The sequence below is a fragment of the Salmo trutta genome, chromosome 2 (assembly GCF_901001165.1).
Source record: "Salmo trutta chromosome 2, fSalTru1.1, whole genome shotgun sequence".
Taxonomy (NCBI): domain Eukaryota; kingdom Metazoa; phylum Chordata; class Actinopteri; order Salmoniformes; family Salmonidae; genus Salmo; species Salmo trutta.
In genome coordinates, this window is record NC_042958.1 from 59,678,099 (window position 1) to 59,705,443 (window position 27,345).

Below are 27,345 nucleotides of genomic sequence, written 5' to 3' on the forward strand. Positions count from 1 at the left end.
CACATTATGTTACGCTACAGCCTTATTCTAAAATTGATTAAATAAAAATCTACGCACAATACCCTATGAGAAATTTTTGCCAAAAAAAGACTAAATTGAGCTCAGGTGCATCCTGTTTCCATTGATCATCCTTGAGATGTTTTTACAACTTGATTGGTGTCCACCTGTTGTAAATTCAATTGATTGGACATGAGTTGGAAAGGCACACATCTGTCTATATAAGGTCTCAAAGTTGACAGTGCCTGTCAAATCAAATCAAAGTTTGTCACGTGCGCTGAATACAACAGGTGTAGACCTTACAGTGAAATGCTTAATTACAAGCCCTTAACCAACAGCGCAGTTTAAGTAAAAAATAGGTATTAGGTAAACAATAGATAAGTAAAGAAAAAAAAGAAATGAGGCTATATACAGGTGTCAGAGCAAAGACCAAGCCATGAGGGTGAAGGAATTTGGCGGCAGGTAGTGGTTAGAGCGTTGGACTTGTAACCTTAAGGTTGCAAGATCGAATCCCTGAGCTGACAAGGTAAACATCTGTCGTTCTGCCCCTGAACAAGGCAGTTAACCCACTGTTCCTAGGCCGTCATTGAAAATAAGAATTTGTTCTTAACTGACTTGCCTGGTTAAAAAGGTAAAAAAAAAAAAAAAAAAAATTGTCCGAAGTGCTCTGAGACAGGATTGTGTCGAGGAACAGATCTGGGGAAGGGTACCAAAAAATGTCTGCTGCACTGAAGGTCCCCAAGAACACAGTGGCCTCCATCATTCTTAAATTGAATTAGTTTTGAACCACCAAGACTCTTCCTAGAGCTGGCTGCCCGGCCAAACTGAGCAGTTGGGGAAGAAGGGTCTTGGTCAGAGAGGTGACCAAGAACTTGATGGTCACTCTGACAGAGCTCTAGAGTTCCTCTGTGGAGATGGGAGAAACTTCCAGAAGGACAACCATCTCTGCAGCACTCCACCAATCAGACCTTTATGGTAGTGGTCAGACGGAAGCCATTCCTCAGTAAAAGGCACATGACAGACCCCTTGGAGTTTGCCAAAAGGCACCTAAAGACTCTCAGACCATGAGAAACAAGATTCTCTGGTTGGATAAAACCAAGATTGAACTCTTTGGCCTGAATGCCAAGCGTCACGTCTGGAGGAAACCTGGCACCATCCCTATGGTGACGCATGGTGTTGCCAGCATCATGCTCTGAGGATGTTTTTCAGCGGCAGAGACTGAGAGACTAGTCAGGGTTGAGGCAAAGATGAACAGAGTAAAGTACGGAGAGATCCTTGATGAAAACCTACTCCAGAGATCTCCGGACCTCAGACTGGGGTGAAGGTTCACCTTCCAACAGGACAACGACCGTAAGCCCATAGCCAAGACAACACAGGAATAGCTCTCCCCATCCAACCTGACAGAGCTTGAGAGAATCTGCAGAGATGAATGGAAGAAACTCCCCAAATACAGGTGTGCCAAGCTTGTAGCACCATACCCAAGAAGACTCAAAGCTGTAATCGCTGCCAAAGGTGCTTCAACAAAGTACTGAGTAAAGGTTCTGAATACTTATGTAAATGTGATATTTAAGTTTTTTATTTTGAATAAATTACCAAAAATGTCTAAATCTGTTTTTGTTTTGTCATTATGGTGTATTGTGTGTAGATTGATGAGGAAAAAATACAATTTAATACATTTTAGAATATGTGGAAATATATGTGGAAAAAGTCAAGAGGTCTGAATACTTTCCAAAGGCACTGTATGTTTCAGTAAGATTGTATTTTTAGCATTAATAAGTAAGTCGCAGAAAATTGAGTTTGTGGTGGCAGCTGCAGAGAGGTATTTGGGTGTGCGAGACTTGATGTCAGAAGAGTTACAGGGCGTGTTAAGTGGTGGTGTCCCATAATTTCAGGCTGATGGCCTGAAGTAGGACTAAATAGATGTAAATCATTTAAATAGGAGTAGGGTGTTTTTATTTATTTATAAAAAAATCTAAATATAATTTAGTGAGTGTAGTGTTAGATGGTAGGGTATTTTCTTTTTAGCAAAGTACAAGGGAGTTATACTTCAGTCTAGTAGGTGGCGGTAATGCAACACTTATTGAATGCCAACCGCCGTTAAACCTCAGTGAAGAAGTGTAGGCTTACTTGGCGTGACGTTTTGATAACTGTGCAAATCTCTCTAGGACAAGGTGACTTTTATCAATATATTCATCTGTATTTACCCCCCAAAAATGAAATGCTAATTAACTGCTAATATGGCTATCATAATGAACTACAAATGCCATGATGATCTGGACGAGACTGCCGAATCAAGGCAAAGGTAAGAATCTCTGGATTAACTATCTAATGTTAGTTAAATGTAGTAATTAATAAATTGGCTACATTTCTTTAAATGGACAATTCTGTGAAATGTCTTGGGCAAGTTTTAAATGGGCACAATCCCTGTTAGCAAAGGTGTCAGCTAGAGATGACGTGATGGAACTTGCAGGGAATTGTAGTTTTGCATGGTGTCTACTTTGATGCTAATTAGCATTTTTGAATCTGAGAGTAAATAGAGCTGAATATATTGATAAGTCACCTTGTCCGAAAGAGATTTAGAAAACCTCAAACCACAGTAAGCCTACATGAAACACAGCACTTATTTGAAGTGTTTCTAAAATCCCCTATGGGAAAAATGAATGGTGGAAAAACAATTGGAACCATTTTCCTGTTTGACCGCTAGGTTTTATGGGTATTATGACACCTCCATGGTGGGGCTCTATGCCACAGATGTCTCAAGTTTTGATGGAGCGTGCAATTGACATGCTGACTGCAGAGCGTTGAGCCAGTAACCGAAAGGTTGCTGGATTCAATCCCAGAGCTGACAAGGAAAAAAAATCTGTCGTTCTGCCCCTGAACAAGGCAGTTACCCACTGTTCCCCGGTAGGGCGTCATTGTAAATAAGAATTTGTTCGTAACTGACTTGCCTAGTTAAATAAAGATGAAATAAATGTGAAATCCATAGATTAGGGCCTAATGAATGTATTTAAGTGGACTGATTGCCTTATATGAACTGTAACTCAGTAAAATCTTTGAAATTGTTTCATATTTATTTTTGTTCAGTATAAATACACAGCTGGAACGCCAATTTAAGGTGTTTACAAGTCTTAATAATTCTAAAGATTGCTCAGAAAACCAGGTGTTTTAATCAGAGTATACTTACTTCGATTTTGACCTTACACAGATTGATAAACAGAGTAAGGTATTTACATTACTATTGCATAATCTGCCTACTGCCATAGTCAGTTTAATATAAAATGATTACTGTGCATGTAAATGTACTCTCTGCTTGTGCTTTTACCTGGTTACCTGGTTAGAACTTAGAAACCAAACCAAACCAAACATAATAACATAACTGGTATTATTATAGTGAATAAATCCTTGTGAACCATGAGAGTGGAGGGGAAGGCTGATAATCCAAAATAAGTTAGACACCTGTACACTGTATCTAAAAAATGAGGAACACTAAATCTTCTACCAATCAAATGATAAAGCCATTTGAGTAACTGCATCAAACAGCTTTCTCGCTAATTTGAAAAGCTGTTCTTATCTCATGCGGTTACTAGAACTAGTACAATCACTCCAAGCACCAGCAGAGACGCAGGCTCCTCAGTGTTAGTAGTTTACTGTCTGTGACGAGAGTGATAAACGTTCTATGCCAGATGACAAACAACCACTCTCAATGGCCTGCTTGCTACCAGTAGAAATCCGTAGCCTTCGTTGGTATTTGAGGGCCTAACGTTTGTATGGTTGTCCTTGTACTGTACTGCAGTCTGCAACAGCACATATACCATGGAACACATTTCTTACTGCGTACTTACATTATGATTGTCCATAAATGGTAGCCGTTGCTGCCATCACTGTATTTCTTCTATCAGAAGAGGCCTACTCATCTATCAGTGGGGTGTATATGACAGACATTTGTTTACACGCCAAGTAATGCTTCTCAAAGTACAAGGCTTAGGTGCAGAAGACTCCTCAAGTATAAGACTATTAAAAAATGATAATTATAGTACACATCTTGATGTATTAACGCAAATGTGTAATCAAACACTGCTACAGGCACACACAAACACTATTATGAAATGTTTTTATTTTAAGTTGCCTGATGACTTTAAAAAAAAAATTGCAACATATTCCATACTTCTGAAATCGAGGGGTTTGTGTTGCTAATCCAGATTCGCTGGGGAGAGAGGCTTGTGCGCTGTTGTGGACAGGTATTTTCCTAATTGAGGAAAAAAGCAGCTTTGACCGTACAAATAAAGAAATGAAAAAAAATGCACACATTTATGATTCCAACAAAATCCATATTGACATCCTCTTCATAGCTCTTGTTGTTCAGACCAGTCTCTCTGCAAAGTACTGGCCTAGCAGAGATGAGTGATTGTAGAGTTGTAGAATTCAAGGGCTCAGTAGCATGCATATGTGTGTCAGTGTATGTGATAGGCAGTGGGGTGCAGCACAGTGGAAACTCTTACAAAGAACAAGCAAAGCATATAGAATGATTCCTTCCTGAGACATCGGTGTGTGTTTGTGTACAGTGATGAATGTTTGAGCGAGCTGCGTGTGAGAATCAAAAACTAGGCTCAGTGGTGATATTGGGATTCTATGAAGAATCACAGGTGGTATTGCTCTGAGGCAAAGGTCCCGTTTCCCAAAACGGGGTCACATTCATTAGTGCACACTGTAGCAAAACATTTTACAAGGGGGGTAGACTCTCCCTGTGTCAATCACTTATTTTTTATGCCTAATGAATACGACCCAGGTTGTTGGTGTAGTCGTGAGAGCATAGTCAACAAGGCCAACTTTCTTCACCATCAATAGGGAACACTAGATCACTCAAGTTACCCTTCCCCACATATCATTTTTTAGATTCTTATAGGAATCACTTGTCTTGAAAATACAGTGTACTGTACTCCATCCTTCACATTGTAATCCATTTGGGAACCATGCTGTGTCTAGTCTCTGTGCCTAGCTGGATGAACCCAGCACCTGGCTCTCAACCCTCCAACTCCCCAAATCCACATCTTTCTTCAGCTACCAATCACCAAAAATCCCCAATATGAGTGCTTTGGTTTTCTTTTTTGTATTCATGGAAATCTATGTTGTAATTTAAGGGGTGAGAGTGAACTAAATTGTGGCTGCTGTTTTTAAGAACCATAGTGATTTCTATGGACCTGTCCCTCATTTAAGGGGACAAATGCGTTTCCTTCAGGAAAATGTGCTTAAAATATATTTTTCTTGAAACAGAAACCTATGAACAAAACACGTAAAAGGTATCCGTTGTTTTTTTTGTTTTTTTAAGAAATGAATACAGCTTATATACATGAACTCAAAGGCTACTTAAAATACACCTTAACTTCATTCATTTGATTTCTTAAAGGACCTGTGACTATATCATACATCCAAGCTCATACAATCATTTTTTTCCATTCTCTTTGCAGCAGAAAAGAAAAAGGAGAGAAAAAGCAAACCCAACCTGGAATAGTTTGATATTTATCGCAACTCTTTTCTGTGCACATTTGCGTGTGTATGTCTTTAAATTGAAAAAGTAATTTTAACTTCTTTACTTTTGTTAATTAAAACATCATCATGTAATGTAAATGATAAAACAATGGAACAATTCTCTTTTGATACCCTCATGGGTATAAAACAATTAAAACACACAAAAAAGTAGTTTTTCTTCTCAACCTGTTATTCCATCAAGAAGAATTCAATCACAACAGTTCCTTACTTTTCTATATATATTTATATATATTTTGTACGAAATCTGTTTTTCAAAGATGGAAAAGGAGAACGACCCAGTCTTTTTATGTGGGGTCTTCTTCGACAAGTCCATGCCTGCAGTCCGCCTTGGAGAAACGAGAAAAGTGTCTGGTGTTAGTCTGTCCGCTTGTCCTGTCCGTTTGTCTGTCTGTCTCCCCCTTTCCCGCCAGCCCCTCTGAGTGGACCAGTGTCCACAGCTCTGACTGCTCCTTTCAATTCCTTCCCTCAGTCTTCCAGGTGGAGAGAGAGAGAGAGAGAGGGAAGGGTGAGGGAGAAGTGAGGGACGGAGGAGATATCAGCAGTGTTCCAGAAAACGGAGAAATCGCACCGCCGCCCGTCCGCCATTTTCCAGACAGTGTCTTTGAGGGGGTGGAGCAGAAGAGGGTGTATCGCACATAGGGAGGAACACTCAAGAACACACCAGTCTCTGTGTCCATTGAGGACCCCCCAACCACAGGGAGAAAGAGGGGGGTGAGAGAAAAAGAGGGCGGCTTGCTACGGTGACTCTGTGGTGGGGCTGGGGCTGCTTTGGGCGGAACTTGGGGATAGGCTGGGGCTGCAGCTGCCTGGGAGGGCCCCACTGGTCCGGGAGCCTGTGGCCCCACTCTCCAGACCCTCAGAATTCTCCAGCATCTCCTGGATGAGAGGGGGCATGGAGCCCGGGATCTCCATCTTCAGGGTGATGACACGCTCGGCTCCTGAGGAGGGGAGGACCAAGATATGGTGTTAGTCTGTCCTCAGTTGTGGACATTCAACCCCTTAATATGAATGAGTAACATTTGACTTGGATCTACATTACAAATGTATACCTTTACAATTGAGTTGAAACCTTTATGGACGTTGCAAAGTAAGTACCTTTAAAGATGCACTATGCAGAAATTGCGCCGCCATTTCCTGGTTGCTAAAATTCAAATAGTTTGCCTAATTTCAGTTTGTGACAAAACAAGCAAGTATAGTGTGAAATATATTTTCCATCACCAAAAATATTGTATTCTCAGCTGGTTTACAAAGCCGAAAGTAAAAGATGACAAAACAAACTTAAGAATAGGAAGCATATAAATAGCACACATAGAACAGATCTATGCTTCTTAGACTTGCTTTCAATAAAAATTACAGATCTATAAATCACATTTATGTTAATTTGGTCGGGTTGCCCAAAAAGTTGAATATTGCAGCTTAAACTAAGATATATAGTAGACAATTATAATATAAGGCTAATTGAAACAGAAGTACAGTATATGGCTAATCCACAGCTGTGTGTATTTTATTTGTGTATTCTTTATTTAACGTTTAAACAGTGGGGTCACCATTGAAACCAGGGTCTCATTCTCAAGGGAGCCCTGTGAACATTAACACATAATTCAATACAACATGAAGCAAAATAGCAACATCAATACCATAAATACAACAAGATGAATCAAAACAAACAACTATCACTGTATCTCCCTCAAAATGGATCTAAACTGTCCAGGGGAGACAAGCGAGTCCAGCTTCAATGTGGCCTGAAGGCTATTCCACAAGATAGACATAAAAACTAAAGCATTTTCCCCCAGCTCAGTGGAGACCCGCGGTACCTCCAGAACCAGCCAGTCCAGAGAACGGGTCTGAAAATTGCTGGACTTCCAATGAACACGTGAGCTGAGTAAGTGGGGTAGTCTCTGAAGAAACACTTCATATACAAAGTGGGCCCTTCTGGTAGTAAGAGGCTCCCCAGCCAACAGAACTAGAACAAAATGCAGTGATGTGTACGAAAATTGTCCCCAGTGATAAAACACAGTGTTGAGTGATAGACTGAGTCTGAAGGTTTTAAAACAGAGGCTGCCGCATGCATGTAGATTATATCACCATAATAAAACACTGGGAGAAGCGTTCCTTGAACAATCTTCCTTCTACTTTTCAAAGTGAAGCAGGATTTATTTCCATAAAAGAAACCCATCTTAATTCTCCGCTTTTTTGTCCGTTTTTCAATGTGTTTTAAAAAAGCGTATCATCACGTGAAAATACGCAGGTCCTCACGGTCAAAATTACAAGACCTAGAGAACGTCAATTTGGTTTTTTATTGGCATTAGGCACTAGTTTAAAGATCAGTAAGTGATTTTTGAATTGAGTCATAAACATGTTGAAGGTCATGAAAGGTCTGCTGTACTGAGGGGGCACAGGAGTAAATAACAGTAATAACTGTACCATCCGCATAGAGAGGAATGTTACAGGTTTCATATAAATAGTGAAGAGAACAGGGCCCCAAACATCAACCCCTGCTGCACACCTTTCGTAATACTGAGGAAACTACATTTGTGTCCTGTCCGTTACCGATAGTTCTTGAACCAAATCGCAAGATGCCTGATCTAGGCCTATTTCAGACAACCTTTGAACGAGAAAGAAATGGTCAACGGTGTAGACGGATGTCTCTGACTGCCTATCACCTTTGGCACTGATGCTCCTCAGGTCGGTGATCTTCATCAGCATCTTGGGGAACATGTGTGGTTTGTGAGGCCTCCTCTTCCTCACGTAGATCTTCAGAGCCTCCAGTAGGGGCTCCTGTAGTACGTCCACCTTGTCTGCCTGCTCCAGGTCCTGCCGATCTACACACAGCCACAAACACAATACAGGGGTGTGTTCAGTGAGTTGAAATGTAATAAATAGAGCTCATGCTAAACTGTATTCTACATGACAGGCCATCATATTTGCACTACATTAACTACATTATCTGAACGTGATTATCTGCAGTGAGTGCGCACCCTCCTGAACGTTCTCCAGGTGGGTCAACGCTGAGAATTTCTAAGTACACGTTGTTATATGTTTACTATTAACCAGTAGATGGTGCTCAAGACACAGCACTAGTCTACATTTCTATACTGACCAAAAATGTCAAAGATTTTACTTTAGCTATAGTTCATATGAGGAAATCAGTCAATTGAAATCAATTAGGCCCTCATCTATGGATTTCACATGATTGGGAATACAGATATGCATCTGTATTTCTGGGCATTCAAATTGAACGTTCACAACGTTAACATCAGCAAACCGCTCGCCCACAGAACACCATACAAGTGGTCTGTGGTTGTGAGGCTGGTTGGACGTACTGCCAAATTCTCTAAAACGACGTTGGAGGTGGCTTATGGTAGAGAAATGAACATTAAATCATCTGGCAACAGCTATGGTGGACATTCCTGCAGTCAGCATGCCAATTGCACGCTCCCTCAAAATTTGAGAGATCTGTGGGATTGTGTTGTGTGACAAAACTGCCTATTTTAAAGTGGCCTTTTATTGTTCCCAACACAAGGTGCACCCGTGTAATGATCATGCTGTTTAATCAGCTTCTTAATATGCCACACCTATCAGGTGGATGAATTATCTTGGCAAAGGAGAAATGCTCACTACAGGGATATAACAAATTTGTGCACAACATTTTTGATGAATAAGCTTTTTGTGTGCATGGAAAATTTCTGGGATCTTTTATTTCAGCTCATGAAACATGGGACCAACAGTTTACATGTTGTGTTTATATTTTTGTTCAGTATAGTTTTGAGCCTGTCCAATATGTGAATGCTGGAATACGGTACAGAGAAAGTTGCCTCTAATGAGAAGTGATGTGACCAGCTCTATTTGTTTTAGACAGCGACACCTTCACAGCCACATGAAGACGAGGCAGATTAACCCCTACCCTACCCTACCCTACCCGGGCACAATGTCATTATCAACTTCAATCACAGAGTGTGTATGGGTGCGTCTGTATATGCAGTAGCATTGGTTAAATCCAAACAGCCGCAGTACCTCCACACAGCAGACAGATGGCGCTGAGCAGCCCCGTCTCGGCGTCGTCCATCTCCAGGGGGAGGAGCTGGTTGGCGAAGGCGAACACCAGGTCGGTGAGCGGTCCGAAGCCGGCATTGTGCATCTGGGTCCGGTTTAGCGTCAGGCCGTCCGAGAACGTCATGGTGTCCTGCTCCGGTGTGTAACGCGTGCAGATCCGCAGAATCTGAGGGAGCAGAGCGCAAGATTGGTTGAGCATGCCAGAAATAAAATGCATAGACCAACCATGCAATAGCACGGGGTATGAATCAATAAGTAGCTGTAGTAACTTCAACAATCCTATGAAAAGATCTTATATAATAACAGAATGGTCACCACTCCCTAATCCCAGACCTGAAAAAACTAGATTGTGGGCAGGTTTTTACACCACCCCAGCACTCATATATCCGTTTCAACTGATCAAGTTCCTACTTATAAGGTGTTTTGTTGGTGATATGGTGTTTTAGTGCTGGAACAAACACCCGTACTCCCTCTCAGATGGACCAGGACCAGGGTTGGTTAATCGACCAACTCTGATCATGAAGAGCAATCCGAGAGGGTGTGTTAGCATTTGTTCCTGACAACCACTAGTAGACCTAACCAAAGGCGATCCCCTTACCAATATGTCCAGACAGGCGGCCTTGAGCAGGGTGATCTGGTCAGCGATGGTGAGCGTGGTAAAGCCGGGCAGCTGCTTGGCAAACTCCACCGTCTTGATGATACACTTGGTGGACAGCTCGCTGAATTTGTCCCACAGGTTCACGTCCAAAGCCACACGCCGCTCCGAGCTGTTACTCTGTGAATAAGAGAGAGACTAGTAAGAGTTTGATGGCTAACATGGTTTTACATTGAAGCAGGGGCGCAACTTTCACTGGGGACCAGGGTGGGTCTCATTCTAAAATTGCCAGTAGTGTAACTGATATGTAACGTTAGCAAATTCTTCATCCCCTCTCGACTGAGGTGAATGAATTAGCTAGCTAGTAGCTACCAAAGCCAATTTAGCTCTAGTCTAGCCTGTAGCTATCGGTATCAGAAAGCGATATGAGGTGGCTATTATTACCATTTAACAGCTGTTGTTTGTATGGAAATGTTTTGTAGCCTTTTTGTCCCGTTTCAACAGAAGTAAATTAACTTCGATTGCTTTCGCCAGTTGATGTACAGAGAAAGAGAGCTGGCCAAAATTGGCGTTTTTTGTGCAATGTGAGTTTTTATTAGAGTCAGTATAGCAATGTAATCTTATTGATCTGTCAGTTTCCCTAGCTAATTCCTTACTTTTCACACTGACACAGTAATAAACAGCTCTACAGGCTTCATTGTCATGGTGCACAGTCAGTACACAACACTATGATCATCATGTCTTAGTAGGATAAGATGGTGACAGGTGTCCCAACAGGGTCAGACAGCCAGGGAAGACCAGTCTACGGAGATCAGGTGAATTTTGCAGTATATTACCAATATCAGTGAATGATACAAAGTTTCATCTTGAGTTGATGGGTAGACTTACAGTACCTACAGGACAGCAGATTAAAGCTACAGTCTGGGATCTGGGAATAATGGTCATTTCAATTATTGAACCATTGATTCTATTCTTGGATAATATAATGTATAAATTCTTTGTCATGCCTCATTTTAGGAGGATCAGCTGGTGACGGATCACAGCATGGTCAGGCAGCCAGGGAAGACCAGTTTGTGATGGAGCTGAGGTGAATTTTTGCAGATACAACACTTTATTCTCTCTGTGCAGCAAACACTGAACAAGCCAGATGCCTTAAAAGATTAACTATAATACTGAACAAAAATATAAATGCAACATGTAAAGTGTTTCATGAGCTGAAATAAAATATGTATAATGTTTATGTGTATCTTTGCACTTATTTTTTGTATTATTTTTAACCTTTATGCCGAAACCTAAAGATGGGGGAAAATTGTGTTGGAAGAGAGTTTAGTTATTGACTAGGCTGGTGGGGTCGGGCGTGTAGGCGGCTCGGGCTGGCTGGGTGGTCTGGCTGAAATTTGATATAGAGGATGTCTTAATAAACAATCAAAAGTCTTTGTACTTCATTTTTCTTTAAAGAGTTGTTCATTTGTTAGGCTACTGGTTAAAGGTGCAACAATATTGATTAAATAATTAGCTTTGATCTTGTTCAGTCTTATCACTTAAACATATTTAACAATGATCTCTTAACTAGCTTGATGACTGGGACATTTTTGCTTACTTTTTTTTGTTCTAAATAGAGACGGCTAGAAGGGCCAAGGGTCATATTGGATTGTGTAGAAATGTAGGAAATTAGCTTTAGATGCCCCAATGTTTTGGAGGGGAAGAATCCACAGATCCCCGCCAGATTATACCCCCCCCCACTTCTAAAAACAAAGTTGTGCCCCCGCATTCAAGACTCCACACAGACAACATGAATGACACAATAGATCAAACGAATGTACTCTGTGGTTATGAGAAGCACAGGTAGCAGCACCAACAAGGTTCTGAAGCTATACTTAAACAACACTGAAGAATCATTCAGTTAAAATACCAACCACAACAGATGAGCGAATGCACTGTCCTGGTTTATCTGTGAGATTCTACATACAGAAACACACACACCTCTGTCTCTAAGTATTGCGGTGCTCACCGTAGTGTATTTGCCCAGCTGGCAGAGGGAAGGGAAGGTCTCCTTATGCGCCTTGCTGACCCTGTTGATCATCTGCTCCGTCTCAGTGCTCAGCACGTAGCTCTCAGTACACTCTGGCTTCTTCTCATCCTTCTTCTTCTTGTTCCGGTCGTTCCTCACCGCTGACGGGAGAGAGAAGGAAGAGAAGCAGGGTTTAGGAACAGGGAGGCCATTTAGCAGTGGAATGTTTAAAAGGTGTGTTAAAAAGAAGGGGGCTTCTGAGGTAAATTTGGTTTGTCTCGGTTTCAGTTGGTTGGTTTACAAACAGTCTAGGAAGGATACTGCATTTCCTGCCTAAACTAGAAAGTAATTGTGATATCAAAGACAGAAATAAAACCAAAATGAAATGGCAAGACCATTGGTGAAATTAAACTGCTGGTAAAGCACCCAGGATTTCACTTGTGTTGGGGGAACAAATTGTGGAACAGTATTTAAATTGTGGCGGTATCTAGACCGAAACTAAGAAGAGATTGAGATATAAAATAGAGGTAGCAAAAGGACAAGAGCAGGAGGTGGTGTAGGTAGGGTAGCTAGCAGGACAGATACCCGATAGAAGAGGATGATTAAGTGGCAGTAGGAAAACAACAAGCTCCGAGGGCTTCTGTAGCTAAGAAGCCGGCAGAACACATTCCAGCTCTGATCCCATCCGGGAAGATAAACGACCATGAGAGGTCGACCCAGGGGGGACAGAGATATTACTGAGGAAATAATCCAAAAGGAAAGCCTGAGAAATGCCATTCCCTGCGGCGCTCCGACCGCTGCTGCGAATGTAGCTACACTCACTCCCGAAATGACAAATACACCAGCCGCTGCTGTGTTTAGCATTGGAAAGCCATTAGGATATATTCAGCTCTCTCCCTCCTCCCCCTCCTTCCCCTCACCCACCCTGGGGTGTATAGGTCTGACGAGGGGGGGCGGGTTAGGTGATAAATAGCGTTGGCGGATAAGGTCGTTCATAATGCTGACACATTGCTACTGCTTTCATTAGAGGCCCTGGCTAATCTAATAACATAATATGACAAATATCCAGGCGGTAATGGTTTTAAGGGCTCGACTGAGCCCCCCGCTCCCACTAGCTGCACAACCCCCTCTAGCATTTGCTCTCATGCACTCTTTCTATCTCCATCACTGTTGTGCATTCCTCTCTTCTCCCTCTCTTTAATACTCAATAGCAAGCTTATTTCCCTCTTTGTCGCTCCAAGCTTCACTCGTCCTCTGATAGGTCTTCCCTGGGTTTGTTTTCCTCTTCTCCCCCTTTCCCCAGACCACAGCTCGAGTCCCAGCACAGGCCCAGTAGTCCCAGACCTCGACCCAGAGGTTACCCTTAGGCACAGATCCTGGATCAGTTCCCCTGTCCAAATCCTAACCATTATAGGGGTACGCAAAACTCATCACAGATTACTGTCTGTCTAGGGGCAACATCTGACATGGGGGACTGGCCCAGGGCCAGGAAGGGATGCAGGGACAACGTTCATTAAATCAGTCCACAGACAGGGCTCTCTCCCTGGGATAACTTCTGGTGAGACGGGAGGGGGGGATCCAGGTCTGATACTCACACACTATACAACAGCAGATCCTGCATTTGCTAGGTAAGCGCACCCTCACATCGCTAAGACCCAAGGGACTTCAGATGAAAATGTGACTTTTGGCAAAATTTGGCACAATTACAGAGATATTGATTAATGTGCGTCACTAACAAATAAAAAGCAAGCAAGTAAAGTAAAGCACTTTCTTACGTCTATACAACTATGCATTGCCAACAGCTATTTCTCCTTGCCAGAAAGTCCATACACCTTTAAAGGAGCTGACAGGTGAGGAGAGCTGAGAATGATGTGAGTGTGTGTGTGTGTATATGTCTCAGCCCCCCTCCCCCCAGCCGCCATTACGACGCCCGTTGGAGACGTTAAATGAATTCCCTAAATAAAAGTGGAGCATCCTTAACGCAGAGACATTACCCGTGCTGACAAATTGACACCGCAATCAAAAGCTGCACAACACAATTGAACGCAGTCATTAAAGAACTATTAGCCGGGACTCGCGATCAGTCACAGAGAATTGCTTTGTGCAATAACTGGAGGGTGATCCATAGCAGGGCTAGCGAGGGGGAGAAGAAATACAGCCCACAGCATTATTTTGTGTGTGTGTGTGTGTAAATCGTGGAATGTGTCTACATGAATGCTTTGTTTGAATATGAATGTGTTTGAGCTATGAAGGATTCTTTCTAGCATTCTTAAAATGGTATGACCGTGTGGAATTGGGTTTCCCACTGATATGAAACATTCTAGCAGTATATTCATTGTAGCGTACAGTATTGTATATGCTAGAAGCAATACACATACTCCCATCAATCAATCACTTGTACTCATAGTGGATTTCGTAATATAAAAGACTACGTCTGACAGTGTGTCTGCGTGCATGTGTATGAATGTGTGGGTGCGTGCACATGTGTGTGTCTGTGTGTATGAGAAAGAGAGAGAGGGCCAGCTAGCTGACAGACAGGGATAATTTGAAGGAGGAAAATTAAACCCATGACAGGTCGTCCATCACACAGATTAAATTCAATGGAAAGATAAAAATGTCAATGTTCCCCTGCTTCTCCTGCCTGCCTCTCTCTCGCTGCTCTGTTTTGGCCAGACAATGATGAAACTTATTCTCCCTCTATCCTCTCCCCCTCCTCCTTCTCCGTTCATACATGCTGGAGATGCTAGGGCACTGCACGGGAGATGAAAACAGGTGATGAGGGATGGATGGAGGGAAAGAGGGGACAGAGGAATGGGTTTGGGGAAGGAGGGGGGGGTGACTGCTTACCCGGGGGAGCTGCCCTGTCCGCCCCTGGCGCCCCAGTCTGTCCCCTCCCGGTCTCCAAGGGTGGGGGCGGCGGCTGGGGGCCCAACGCCATCCCGCCTTTGGAGCTGGAGCGAGGAGCTGAGGCGACAAGGAGGTGCACAGTTTTACCCCCTCGACAGGGCACACACTAACTAACACAGGGCTCCCCCGTAGTACAGTACAGCCACACACACACCCTACCACAGTAATTACAGCGGGGAACGTTTACGCATGTACAATGAAATGGACCGTCCTATAAATCTGAATGTTAATAACCAAATTCAAAACACAACTAAAAAAAAAAACTAACTTGAATAGGCATATTCTCTGTCGTACACAGATTGTATTCTAAACACAAGTTCACCAGTAGACATCATACAAACCAAATTCAAAACCACACAACTTCATAACACGGATCAACTCTACATTCTACACGCATACAGTAGTCACCAGCAGAGTTTTAACGGCACGCCTAAGGAAACAAAAATAGTCAACATTGATATTGTAAAAGAGCATTTCCCCCAAAAACTCCAGGACAGCCCTGCCTTTCCTCGACATCACTGACTCCTCTCTCAGGCTTTCCCTGGTAACCCCCATCTCTCCCTCCTTCTCTTTCACTCTCTCTCCCTCTCGGCATGGCCACCTGGCACCGGTCCTGACGGTGTTGGAGCTGTCGAGCAGAGGCAAGGTCACCGAGACGTCCCCTAGCAGAGCGGCCGGCCCTCCCAGCCTCCTCGGTAGCTCCCCGCAGGCCCCCAGATGGCCAGGCCCCCCCCGCCGACGGAGCCCCGCAACACAACCAAAGTCATTGGCCAGGACACAGGGACACACAGAGAAAGACATCTCAACACTACACCCTCACATAACCCAATCAGTACACACACACAGAGAATAAATAGAGGGAGTATGGGAGAGTAAAGGTGTCCGTCCGCATGCTTCCCAGACGAAACAGTTTGGTAGAGTTGGTGCATATATTATGACGACATTTGGTGATGTTTTTGTTCGTTTTGGACTCCGGTGAGGTTTTTAAAAATCGGCTGTTCGGGAACCCAACTTTTTTTGTCTCGAGGAAAGCCGAAGACCGGAGCCGAAGACCGGAGCCAAAGTCTATACCCGTTCGTCGGTGATTGGTCAACAGTAGGGATTCTTCAATAAAGTCTGTTGTCATTCAATCATTCAACGAGAGACGAAATACTGCACCAAACATCTTAGTTAGCTGTAAAATTGCGTGACTAAGATCTCCACTGCAAAAATGTTAAAATTGATGACAGATTTCTTGAGTTATCTCAGATTAATTCTGACTATTGTGAGGAAGTGTATACTGGCTACGGTGTCTCAAAATGGACAAACATGTACAGTATTGTCGCTTTTTTCTTGTTTTTCAAGCGAAGGCTGTAGGGAGCATGCGAGCACACTCCTTCGGTTCACCTGGCTGAGTTCAGCATGCTGACGCCTTAAGAGTGAACCTATATGGCTACTTTTTGAACTTGAGATAGAAGTTGGCCCTTAACCATTAGGGAGATGAACAGAAGAGACATCTCACCCTATATCAGTTGTTAGGTTCCACTTCTACCTGTCCTGTCTATTTACCTTCAGCCATGCAGTACCGACTTCAAGCCACAAGATGGCAGTGCCATTTCAAACTATCTCCTGTCTGTCCCTGTGGTGGGTGTTGCAGAGCCGGCCTGCCGTAATCCTCATAATCATGATTAATGGGCCCATTCAGAGGTAAGGAGCGCTGAGGATAACTTACTTTACAGTAGGCCTCAGACGGCCAGCCGCGTGGGAAACTCGCAGAGCGCTTACAGTACCATGAAGAGGGTAAATACCATAGTAGAGAGACGACAGAGGATGAGTGTGCCCGCCTGTGTGTGTGTGTGTGTGTGTGTGTGTGTGTGTGTGAGTCAGTATATTTACAATGTATACAGTGTGGACCTGTGTGTGTGTGTGTGGGGCGGGAGTGTGTTCACACAGCCCCAGGGATGCACTGATCAGAGGCGATGCCTGCTCATTCACTCTCCGCAGGTGCTAACATATTCATCACAGAGATCCACTAAGACTCACTATGCTACCACTATTACTGTGCAAAGCCAAACTGTGTATAGGGGCAGTCTACACTACCCACATATATACGCACACACACACACACACACACACACACACACACACACACACACACACACACACACACACACACACACACACACACACACTTCTGAGGTCCTATGATAGAGAATGATGATTGTGATCAGAGTTTTTGTTTTGTAGTATAGGCTCGACTGGACAGTGTAGCGTACTTCCGTGACGCATGATATCCCATCAATCAGAACTCAATCAAATACCCAGACGACATTCGAACGGAAATTAACTGCTTGTCCTGATTGTCAGGGCATAGTTTAGATAACAACATGGCCTCTGTGATTGACGTCCTGCCCGGGAGGTGTAGCGTATAGTGTTCTGAGGTTAGGGTAGCAGGGTGGTGTAGTTTAGCAGTGCTACTCACACTCCTTGGACATGCCCACTTCCAGGCATTTCTGCAGCCGGCAGTACTGGCAGCGGTTCCTGGTCACCTTGTTGATGATGCAGTTCTTCTCCCGGTGACACGTGTACACCATGTTCTTCTGGATGCTCCTCCGAAAGAAGCCCTGGAGGACAGAGGAATGAAGACAGAGAGCGAGGAGAGGGAGAGAGAGAAAAAAGAAAGAAAGAGAGAGATGAGAAGAGAGAGAGATATTGTCAGTGAGCGTGAGGAGATTCAAGAACGTATAGACAGTCCCAGAGTGTTCCATAAGGGCCACAGTGCGTTACCCAAACACTACGCTCTTGAAAGTCGTAGCAATGAATAATCTGCAGGAGAAATATTAACTCCTGTTGCCATCTCATGAGATCACCCACGTACCATGGTAATAGCCCATTAGGACATTGAGAGATTCTTTTAGGACTTTAAGTAAGTCAAAACGGTTCGGGGATATGAAACGCAGAGGGCAATGGGCCTCTAGCTATTTTCCATGACCTACTTTATATATTTAAAATGGCCCAGCAAAAAGAAATTCTGGGTCGGGGCCAACTGGGCCAACTGAAAATCATTACAGAAAGAGAACATGGGTTTAAAATGCTTACAAGCACTCAGAACCAAAACAAAACCACTCGCCGCGGATAATTTTGTTTCAGCGGATATCCGAAACAAAATGAAAGGACAGGAGGAGGGTTGGAGATTCAGGAGGTGTCAGATACACAAGAAATGCCAAACCATGCGTCTCAAAGCTCCAAAAACCTAAAAACCCTAACAAAAGCTCACAAACAGTACATCTACCATTCGAGGCATCTACCCCTTTTGTGTATTCTGCAAAGAATCTGGCAGGGCAGATACTGTAGAGGATGCTATCAGTATCAAGCACAATGTGGATGTTATAACTCCTCTATTTCTTTTCATTAGTCACTCAATGGGTTAATCACTGGCAACATTGACGGGCGGAGGAGTGACAGTGGGTCGTAGGTCATGTTGAATCGCGGAGGAAAGGGGGTGGGTCATGTTGAATCGCGGAGGAAAGGGGGTGGGTCATGTTGAATTGCGGAGGAAAGGGGGTGGGTCATGTTGAATCGCAGAGGAAAGGGGGTGGGTCATGTTGAATCGCGGAGGAAAGGGGGTGGGTCATGTTGAATCGCGGAGGAAAGGGGGTGGGTCATGTTTGGGTGAGGCCGGCTGGCAGGGGAGCGCCACAATTCCAGGACGAGATTAGCTCTCTGGCCGACAGATGGACTAAAACCCACAATTTGTCCTTCCCGGATCATCGGCTATCCTTCGCTCTCCTTGTCCTACCCCTCCTGAGAGGAGACGGCAGGCTGATAGGTGGGGAGGGATCCTATTTGAAGGTGAGCGAGATGAGGAGGAGAGGAACAGTATTATTACAGTATACTGTAGGCTATATATGTGTGTTTGATCAATCGATTAAAGTGCTATTGCATAGACGTGGCACAATTGTAAGGGACGGCAGCAACCACAAGAGGCCATCTCAGTCTACGGACTTGAACCCCATTGAAAACCTGTGGTTTGAACTGGAGAGGGCGGTCCCATAAGTGCAGACGAAGGATATCATTGTTCTGGAAAGATTATTTCTTAAGGAATGGTCTAAGATCCCTCCCAATGTGTTCTGTAATCTCATAATTTTTTTTTTGAAAAAGGCTAAGTGCCGTTATCCTTGTGAGATATTGAAAGGTATTGAAAACAGGGGTGCCAATAATTTTGACCCATATCTTTCTGAGAGAAAATATGTTTTACTTGGTAAACAAAATCTCTTTCTATGAGCAAATGTATTAGTATAAAATAATATTATTAGAATTATTTTGGGAGCATACAATATAGCTCACATTTATCAAGGGTGCCAATAATTTTGGACCTGACTGTAACTGATGTTGTGCATGTGTGTGTGGTAACGATTGATTGCGTGGGAAAGATTTGAAACTTCACAGGAAAAAAAGCATGAATCCTCTCATAGTTCACAAACTGCGCCTAGAGTAAAGCCAGCCTTCTCAGACTCCCACTGACTGTGCAGGTGTCCTCATGCGACCATCTGAAAATGCCCAGAGACTCTGCCTCTCCTGCTCGGCAACTACGTCTACGACAGGCACATTACTAAAGAACTGACTAACAAGGACAGCCAAAAACACCGCAACAACATCAGAGAGACGAGCCATGTTGGGGGGGGTTTAAGATGCTAGTCTCTTTCGCATCAAAGAAAATAAAAAGAGAGGGTTCATGCTGTGCACCGACGCCTCGGAGGCAAAAACATAAACATGAAGAGAGCATGCAAATGTTATGTTAAAGTGTTTATATCTGGGAGAAAGAGAGGGAACATGAGAGAGAGACTCCACTTCAACAACAAACAAATGAGCCATCTCTAAGTAGCTTGTTCCGACCATATCCCTCAACGCCACCCCCCCAGGGTTGGGCTTTGTAGCTGGGCTAGCTAAGGCGATGCTAAAATGCTAACCCTCAACTTACCCCAGTCTCCGATGACTGGCCGTATATACATGAATATGCCTGTAGGGTTGAATTATTGAGAATGCCAAGCTTACTCACCTCCTATGGTGAACAGGACAGAGGGGAGGCGAATGCTGAATTTGTGAAAGTTCTGCTGGGGGGCGGTGACTAGCAGCTGGCGTAGCTACCACCCGGCCGGGACGTACACACACACGCACAGCACCCAGTGGGTTTTAGCCAGTTTGTTTCTTATATAGCCAACATGAAGTCATGGTCCTGCTGTCATATCGACTCAGACTGCACACACACTCACTCACTCTACATCTCTCCATCAATAGCTAGTATTCAGTCATTAGCATATTTAAAATCAGGGACTATTTGACAACAAGGAGTAGTGTGAAGTTAAGAGACATTAAAAGCTATTGAGGACGTGCAACAGGCAACTCCGTCAAGCGGTGCATTTCTGCCCCCATAAAAGGGCAGGTTAAGGATTTAGTTTCTTTGTTCACTTTTTCTAAGTCTCTATTAGAGGGCAGGTTAAGTTTCATTGAAGGCACAGAGGCGAGATCGTGCTGTGTTAAAACAGGACTCTGTGGGCTCCAGAAGCTCCACTCGTCTCTTTGTTCTCCCCTTTCGGTCCTCTCTATTCTCCGGTCCTTATGGCCCCGTCTTTCTAATCTCTCCTCCTCTTCTTTCCTTCTCGCCCTCTTCCTAATCCCCCTTTTCTCATCTCCACTGTGGATGCCGTGACCCGTCCTCCTTTGAGTGTCAACTGGGCTCCTTCCTGCAGCACCTCCTTCCCTCCGTCCGTCCCCCGCCCTAGGCCAGGTGTTCTCTTCCCTGGGCCCAGCCATGTGAGGCAGGCCTAATGGTCACCTGTCCCCACCGCAGCCAGTCATCCAGCCTCCCTCTCTGCCTGCCAGTCTTAGACCCTCCCCTTTAAACCCCCCATCCCTCGACCTCCATGCATTACAGATGAACAGCGAGTCCCCCAGCGCACCACTGCTTACACAACCCCACATGTCGGTCTTATGAAACACTGTACTGCAGATAAGGCGGCCAGATACCACTTCAGAAGGCGGCCGGTTGCCTTATTACAGGACAGTGTGGAAGTCAGTGTACTTGCTGCTTTCATAACACGTCTCACATAACCACATGAAAAGGCTTGCGAGGCCTGATCAATGGAGAGCTCGGGAGTGAAGGACACACGTGATATTCGAGGACGTGCTGGAGGTGGCTTATGACACATGCATGGAGAGTGGGGATGACAAGTGTACACGTTGACACTTGCTGAACGAGGGTACAGCTCCTCTGCACCCGGCTGGAACACCCGCTTTATATAATGATTTCATTTGGAGTTGGGACGACACAGCAGATCCACACTCTCAAACTAAAGCAACTAATGGAAGACATTTTCCCATATAGTTTATGAGAACTGTATAGCGCAATACTATTGAAGCACGGCCCACATCTGGCAGTCCCATCACGTATAGATAACGCATAGATAACGTATAGATAACGTATAGGGCGACAGGTAAGCCTAGTGGTTAAGACTGTCGGGCCAGTAACCGAAAGGTCGCTGGTTTGAAACCCCGCTTCGACTAGGTGAAAAATCTGTTGCTGTGCCCTTGAGCAAGGCAGTTAGCCCCCACAACAACCGCTCCCAGGGCACCGATGACGTAGATGTGGATTAAGGCAGCCCCTCTCACCTCTCTGATTCAGAGGGGTTGGGTTAAATGCGGAAGACACATTTCGGTTGAGCAACTGATTAGGTATCCCCCTTCCCTAGATATAGAAGGTTAGAATAAGCGATGAAATAAGCGATGGTCCAGGTCACTATTTTTAGGCCACCCCCCAACCGGTCTATGTATATTCTGAACTTTGGATAAAGTTCATTGGAAATGCTAGGCATAGCATGCGTTCAAATGTTCAGGGGTGCCTTAGGGTGATGGCCCCTGGGACTGGTTAGACAAGCAGGATATGTGTTCGAAATATCAACATGGGCACGCCTATATGCATTCAGCCCACCATTTACACAACATCCCCCAGAATCAATGTACAATTTGAACCTTGGATCAAATAGAAAGAAATAGCATAGAATAGGATATAGTATAGAATATTGTGTATGGATATAAGGTTAGGTGGTGTGTCTCACCTTGCAGCCTTCACAGGCGCTGACTCCATAGTGGTATCCTGAGGACTTGTCTTGGCACACGAAGCAGGGCTTGTAGACCCGCGGGGGAGGAGGGGGCGACGGCGGGCTCGGCACTATCTCCTCTGAGCTGGTACTCTGTGTCTCTATAGCTGTGGGAGAGAGAAGAGGGGGAGACGCTTAGTACATACTACTTAACACACACACACACACACACACACACAGCGACAGAAACGACAAGGACAATATCTTTTATAGGCCACTATCGTATCCCGGACAAGAAAGACTAGTCTGGGTATTGTCGAGAGACTCTCTCTCTCGCTCTCTCTCTCTCAGAGCGCTTGGCAAGAAACAGGCCTACACAGTGAATCAAAGCAAGGCTTGAGCCGAAGAGAAGCAGGCCATCGTTGTTTACCGGTAACCTTGGGGGGGTTCCACATATCAATCGAGACAATGTTAGCAGCGGAGATCACATAAGGATGTCCTGAATGGCTGTATAGAGGAACTGGCTCACCCATCAGGGAAGGAACTCGACAGATAACAGTATTCTCTCTAGGCTGTGTGTGAATGAATGGTGCTTCTAGCGAGGAATAATGTGCTGCTGGACTAGCGTCCATTACGCTCCGTTGTATAAGATATACGAGTCCTGGTGTATATGGTCACCAAGGGTGTGAAGGCGAAATCGAGCGGTATCGTCATGCTTTCCCAGAGAGAAAAGGTGACAAAAGCTAAGGTCAAGTTGGACATTGAGAACCAGACACCCCAAGGCTGTCCACAGTCATCCTTTCTCTTCCTCTAATTCTCTCCACCCCCCCTCTCTCAGAGTCAGAAAACAAAACAGGGCTTAAGACGGGAGAATGAACGAAGATAATTAGTCGAGCGCCCTTGATATGAGACCTAAGATGATTATTCTTGAGATAGACAGAGTATAAAGGGATCAGGTGAGCAGCAGCACTCAGCTGCTCACCCAACGGCATGGCATACAGGCTGTAGAATGTAGTTCTTTTTTCTTTTATTTAACCTTGATTTAACTCATTTAACTAGTATACGGCAGGTCTCTGGGAGGGTGGGGGGTAGAGAAATACTGTTGTTGGGTTGAAGTAACAGAGTAACAGGCATGGTGGACTTTGCCCCTAATATCCTCTGTGTGTTTCACAAAACCACTGTAAACACACACACGTCAGCCATACACTGTAGCACACACACACACGCACACACGTCAGTCATACACTGTAGCTAGCGCGCACACACACACACACACACACACACACATACACACACACACACACACACACACCAGTCATACACTGTAGCACACACAGACACACACAAACAGATTGAGAAATTGTGACGTCTCGGTCTCGGAGTGCCCAGAGGCCCGGGCGGCACTCGTGTGTAAATAAACAAACTATATTTAACACAAGGCTCACGGGTTCACCAGGCTTGCAGTACAGCTGGGAACAGACTCCACGTGACGCAGCAGACAGCCTTTCTGGATGGAAACACCACTGTCTCGCGCACCGACGCAAACACACTCATGTCCATCATCCACATAATCTCCCTCTCTTCACTCACAGCTCGCGCTCTCTTCGTAATGTGTCTGTTCATGTTTCTGCAGTTTGCATGCTCCCGAAAAACTCTTGGGAAGAGTACATTCAGACAACCCAAATACACCAGGCTGATGCACACCAATATGCTCACCGCTGGAAAAACATGAAATAAATGTTAAAACCAACCCCAAATGATCCTGATATCTCCCTTTTCACGAGGCAAACATACAGTATATCCACGAGGTTCAGATATCCTGATAGCAGTAACGCAGTTAACTGTAAAGACAACACCAATGAAGCTCATATTGAAGGGACCAACTGCAACACTAATCAGACCCAGGATATAAAGACAATCTCACTCAAAACCAGAACAATTATTATTACAATAGATTTTTTACCTTTAACTAGGCAAGTGAGTTAAGAACAAATTCTTACTTACAATGACGGCCTACACCGGCCAGACCCGGACGACGGGTGGGACTCCCAATCTATGGGACTCCCAATCACGGCTGGTTGTGACACAGCCTGGAATCGAACCAGGGTGTCTGTAGTGACGCCCCTAGCACTGAGATGCAGTGCCTTAGACCGCTGCGCCACTCGGGAGCACGAATGACAGAGTGAGTGGATGTCTTTAAAAGTGGGCCGCTGTTTTCAACAGACCAGCAGCATACTGTAACGTGAGAATAGCGTTCCTCTATTACTTTAGCTTCTTAGTGCTTTAGCATTAGGGGACAAATTGAAGCTTATTTAGCCCATGTTGCTAGCTTGCTCCTGTACAACCAAGGGTGGTCTCATTAGTCTACCCTGTTGTACCCATACCTCCCTCATCATACCAGCTGTGTCCCACAGTTATTATGAGATCCGTTCTGTGGCTTTCTGCTAAATGCCACAAGCTCCCTTGTGTGGCCCTACACTCTAGAGCAGGGCAATTCCAACTCTGTTCCCGGAGAGATACTGTTCTGTAGGTTTTAGCTGTAACCCTAATCTAGCACACCTGTTTCTAATAATGAGCTGTTTGGTAAGAAGAAGCAGGTTAGTTACAACTGGAGTTGGAGAAAACCTACAGGAGGGTAGCTCTCCAGGAACAGGGTTGGAGTTAAAACCTACAGGAGGGTAGCTCTCCAGGAACAGGGTTGGGGTTAAAACCTACAGGAGGGTCGCTCTCCAGGAACAGGGTTGGGGTTAAAACCTACAGGAGGGTCGCTCTCCAGGAACAGGGTTGGGGTTAAAACCTACAGGAGGGCAGCTCTCCAGGAACAGGGTTGGGGTTAAAACCTACAGGAGGGCAGCTCTCCAGGAACAGGGTTGGGGTTAAAACCTACAGGAGGGTAGCTCTCCAGGAACAGGGTTGGGGTTAAAACCTACAGGAGGGTAGCTCTCCAGGAACAGGGTTGGGGTTAAAACCTACAGGAGGGCAGCTCTCCAGGAACAGGGTTGGGGTTAAAACCTACAGGAGGGCGGCTCTCCAGGAACAGGGTTGGGGTTAAAACCTACAGGAGGGTAACTCTCCAGGAACAGGGTTGGGGTTAAAACCTACAGGAGGGTAACTCTCCAGGAACAGGGTTGGGGTTAAAACCTACAGGAGGGTCGCTCTCCAGGAACAGGGTTGGGGTTAAAACCTACAGGAGGGTCGCTCTCCAGGAACAGGGTTGGGGTTAAAACCTACAGGAGGGTCGCTCTCCAGGAACAGGGTTGGGGTTAAAACCTACAGGAGGGTCGCTCTCCAGGAACAGGGTTGGGGTTAAAACCTACAGGAGGGTCGCTCTCCAGGAACAGGGTTGGGGTTAAAACCTACAGGAGGGTCGCTCTCCAGGAACAGGGTTGGGGTTAAAACCTACAGGAGAGTCGCTCTCCAGGAACAGGGTTGGGGTTAAAACCTACAGGAGGGTCGCTCTCCAGGAACAGGGTTGGGGTTAAAACCTACAGGAGGGTCGCTCTCCAGGAACAGGGTTGGGGTTAAAACCTACAGGAGGGTCGCTCTCCAGGAACAGGGTTGGGGTTAAAACCTACAGGAGGGTCGCTCTCCAGGAACAGGGTTGGGGTTAAAACCTACAGGAGGGTCGCTCTCCAGGAACAGGGTTGGGGTTAAAACCTACAGGAGGGTTTCTCTCCAGGAACAGGGTTGGGGTTAAAACCTACAGGAGGGTTTCTCTCCAGGAACAGGGTTGGAGTTAAAACCTACAGGAGGGTTTCTCTCCAGGAACAGGGTTGGAGTTAAAACCTACAGGAGGGCAGCTCTCCAGGAACAGGGTTGGGGTTAAAACCTACAGGAGGGTGTCTCTCCAGGAACAGGGTTGGAGTTAAAACCTACAGGAGGGTGTCTCTCCAGGAACAGGGTTGGAGTTAAAACCTACAGGAGGGCAGCTCTCCAGGAACAGGGTTGGGGTTAAAACCTACAGGAGGGCAGCTCTCCAGGAACAGGGTTGGGGTTAAAACCTACAGGAGGGCAGCTCTCCAGGAACAGGGTTGGAGTTAAAACCTACAGGAGGGTAGCTCTCCAGGAACAGGGTTGGGGTTAAAACCTACAGGAGGGTCGCTCTCCAGGAACAGGGTTGGAGTTAAAACCTACAGGAGGGTCGCTCTCCAGGAACAGGGTTGGGGTTAAAACCTACAGGAGGGTATCTCTCCAGGAACAGGGTTGGAGTTAAAACCTACAGGAGGGCAGCTCTCCAGGAACAGGGTTGGGGTTAAAACCTACAGGAGGGTATCTCTCCAGGAACAGGGTTGGAGTTAAAACCTACAGGAGGGTATCTCTCCAGGAACAGGGTTGGAGTTAAAACCTACAGGAGGGTATCTCTCCAGGAACAGGGTTGGAGTTAAAACCTACAGGAGGGTGTCTCTCCAGGAACAGGGTTGGAGTTAAAACCTACAGGAGGGTCGCTCTCCAGGAACAGGGTTGGAGTTAAAACCTACAGGAGGGTATCTCTCCAGGAACAGGGTTGGAGTTAAAACCTACAGGAGGGTCGCTCTCCAGGAACAGGGTTGGAGTTAAAACCTACAGGAGGGTATCTCTCCAGGAACAGGGTTGGAGTTAAAACCTACAGGAGGGTTTCTCTCCAGGAACAGGGTTGGAGTTAAAACCTACAGGAGGGTTTCTCTCCAGGAACAGGGTTGGAGTTAAAACCTACAGGAGGGTATCTCTCCAGGAACAGGGTTGGAGTTAAAACCTACAGGAGGGTATCTCTCCAGGAACAGGGTTGGAGTTAAAACCTACAGGAGGGTTTCTCTCCAGGAACAGGGTTGGAGTTAAAACCTACAGGAGGGTATCTCTCCAGGAACAGGGTTGGAGAGCCCTGCTATACAGAACGCCATGCCGGGTTCTTACCCAGTCCAAGACAAAACCACACACACGGAACACACACGGAACACACACACACACACACACACACACACACACACACACACACACACACACACACACACACACACACACACGGAACACACACACACATGGACCACACACACACACACGGAACACACACACACACACACGGAACACACACACACATGGAACACACACACACTAACGGGCACTAACCGCACCACCGACGTATGGAGAATGACCTTTAAAAACCTCTTGTTAGGAAAACCTTT

At 45.2% G+C, this 27,345-nt stretch overlaps 1 protein-coding gene across 5 annotated transcripts in view; it reads right to left on the reverse strand.

Moving 5' to 3' along the window:
- Positions 1–4,091: 4,091 nt before the first annotated feature.
- The window catches only part of raraa (retinoic acid receptor, alpha a), a 214,239-nt gene continuing 190,985 nt past the window's right edge, over positions 4,092–27,345 (reverse strand). For 3 of the 5 annotated variants that reach the window (XM_029708829.1, XM_029708838.1, XM_029708821.1), the window contains 8 exons: positions 22,205–22,353; positions 17,572–17,713; positions 15,051–15,167; positions 12,204–12,364; positions 10,196–10,372; positions 9,559–9,763; positions 8,208–8,366; positions 4,092–6,482 (listed from right to left, as the gene is read on the reverse strand). In XM_029708829.1, coding sequence (XP_029564689.1) covers positions 6,280–6,482; positions 8,208–8,366; positions 9,559–9,763; positions 10,196–10,372; positions 12,204–12,364; positions 15,051–15,167; positions 17,572–17,713; positions 22,205–22,353 — 1,313 coding nt within the window. In that variant the 3' untranslated portion in view covers positions 4,092–6,279. The remainder of the gene's footprint in view (positions 6,483–8,207; positions 8,367–9,558; positions 9,764–10,195; positions 10,373–12,203; positions 12,365–15,050; positions 15,168–17,571; positions 17,714–22,204; positions 22,354–27,345) is intronic. The other 2 variants (XM_029708857.1, XM_029708847.1) reach the window with 1 other exon arrangement.